The following is a 2,326-nucleotide window of genomic DNA, read 5'->3' as shown; positions in this document are numbered from 1 at the left end:
GCGGGAGAGACGGGATCAGAGAAGAGTTACCACGGGCGCCCGGCTTCCCCGGCCTCACCCCCAGCCCCCCACACCTGTCCGGGCCGGGGGCGGGGAGCGGGAGCCCGCCTCTCAGGGGAGGTGCCTGGGGAGGAGAGCGAGGCGGACTGTGGGTCAGGACTTGGGCTTTTTTTTATTTTTCGTAGGATGACAGATTTGGGGACAGAAATGCCTACAGCTAAGACATGGGCAGATCCTGATTGGTGGAACCTAAATATTATAAATTGTGGGGGTCTCTCTTTAAGAGAAAACAATTACAAATACAATTGCTTTTAAGCTATTGCTGTTAAAATATCCTATGCATTTTACAAAACACCTATGGCCATGCGGACACATTGTTAGAGCACAAGGATCCCGAAGCTTGCCTCATTCGCTTCGTGGTTAATCCAGCCTCGGGGACTCCTACTTGCCAGAATGGAATGACAAACTGCAAGCAGAATAATTAAGTGAGAACCTGAGGATCCGAAAAGAGTCGACAAGTGTAGGGGAAGCGAAGGTGTGCCTGCCCGCCGGGAGGTGGGATGCGGGGGAGGCCTGCAGGCCTGGGCGGGGAAGGGCCAGGAGTGAGGGTTCCTGGAGCGAGGGCAGGAGGCTGTCTGGGCCGGGCAGAGGCTCCTCCTTGTGCTCTGACAGTTCTGCCCCCAGTTTTAAGCCTTTTTAATTTTATCCTGATAACTTTCCACCCAGATATTCTTCCCAATCTTACCAACTTCTCTAAGTATGACATGATTTATTTCTGAGTCTGTACAACAATCCAGTTATGCAATAAATGGGGAGGGGTTGGTTCTAGACGAGGTTTATGCATAGAAAGTTCAAAGTTTAGAAAAAGGGACTGGAGCTAGGAAAACTGGGGTATTTAAACCTTAAGGAGGGTGACGGAGGGTGAGGTTCATAATGGAGGAGAGAAAAGGGGAGGCCAAGCACTGGGAGCAGCAGACAGAGAAGAGGAAGGTGCATAAAGGAAGCTCCACCCAACTCCGGCTCCCACGGAGCGGCTGCTGCGGAGGGGGCCGGGACCCGTGGGTGAGGAAGAAGCTGGGCCTCGGCCTCGGCCTCCCCAGAGCCCTCCTTCCCCCCACCCACTCCCAGCTCAGGCGGCAGGCAGGCAGCGGCCCCCTCACCCTGGCAGTGGGGCTTGGGGCTGCTCCACTGGCCCTGACTACACGTGCTGCGGGACACCCCCGCCAGGTGGAAGTCAGGGTCACACCGAAAATCCACCCGGGCTCCGTCCAGGGCTGGGAGGTCCCCGCCCGTCAGGAACACCTTCCCATTTTCCAGCATCAAATAAGACTTGGAGCAGATTCGGACTGTGGAGAGACATGAACAGAGAGGCAGGGTGAAGGCTCCTGCCCTTAGAGAGCAGGCGGTTCAGCTGTGGATTGGGGCCCACAGGCATCGATCGCACAGTGCAGGAAATCAGCGCAAAAAGGATCGGCCTCCGGCTTCCAGGCCCCCCTTAGCCCTGAAGCATCCACACATTCCCACGGGAGAAAAGGAAGAAGCACTGCCACGTAGGAACCCAAGATGGAGCTATAAGCACATAAAATGCGCTCTTCAGTGGGCGGTTCCGGCTGTGCGATGGGAGGAGGCAGGTGACTTTAGATGCAATCACATTTGCCTTTCGTGTTTTACCTGCTTGTATTCATGCTAGACGGGACTCTGTTTCTTGGGTGTGCAGTCTCTGCATTAGAGACAGGTATTCGGAAATGTGATGAATCATTTTAGAATGTTTTTGCATAACCTGCCACTAATAGTCCTTGAAGAGAATAAACTCACAAGATGAGTAATCAGGTTATGGGATCAATGTGCGGTGGCCTGGGGGAGGAAAGGTGACCGGCAAGGCGCAGGCTGCTAGCCGCTGCCTCCCACTGCGCACGGCAAGTCCCTCCTGCAGCGCATGTGTTTGTGAACTAGTTGCACGAGTCCAGGTGCCGGCTCACCCACGGTAACGCTAGAGTCGGAGGCGGTAAGAGGAATGGTCTTGACCAATGAGGGGCACTGGGAGGCTACTCACCACAGCGGCTGGGGGTGTCCATCTCTGTCCAGGAGCCGTTGGCCAGGCACTTGCGGACCTTGGGCCCCACCACCTCGCGCTCTCCGCGGCACACGTACTCAATCTCGTAGTCCACGGGCAGGAAGCTGATAGCCTTCACCTGGTCCCGAGTCAGGCCCCGGTACCTGATGCCCCCTTCCCAGGGCGGGTGTATGATCTGGCAACCTGAGGGGAGTGGAGGGTTGGGGGGGAGGCGAGTCAGCCGCGGGGCGGAGAGGCTAGGGCGCGGTCCCC

At 56.5% G+C, this 2,326-nt stretch overlaps 1 protein-coding gene across 1 annotated transcript in view; it reads right to left on the bottom strand.

Annotated features, from left to right (window-relative positions):
• The window catches only part of GABBR1 (gamma-aminobutyric acid (GABA) B receptor, 1), a gene marked incomplete at its 5' end in the record, with an annotated part of 25,568 nt that extends 23,253 nt beyond the window's left edge, over window positions 1-2,315 (bottom strand). The window contains 2 exons of the mRNA XM_014535820.1: window positions 1,116-1,346; window positions 2,054-2,315. Coding sequence (XP_014391306.1) covers window positions 1,116-1,346; window positions 2,054-2,315 — 493 coding nt within the window. The remainder of the gene's footprint in view (window positions 1-1,115; window positions 1,347-2,053) is intronic.
• Between the last annotated feature and the right edge of the window lie 11 nt (window positions 2,316-2,326).

This window comes from Myotis brandtii, unplaced genomic scaffold, assembly GCF_000412655.1.
Source record: "Myotis brandtii unplaced genomic scaffold, ASM41265v1 scaffold1510, whole genome shotgun sequence".
Taxonomy (NCBI): domain Eukaryota; kingdom Metazoa; phylum Chordata; class Mammalia; order Chiroptera; family Vespertilionidae; genus Myotis; species Myotis brandtii.
The sequence above is the reverse complement of the archived record's forward strand: the minus strand, read 5'-3'. Positions and strand labels throughout refer to the sequence as shown.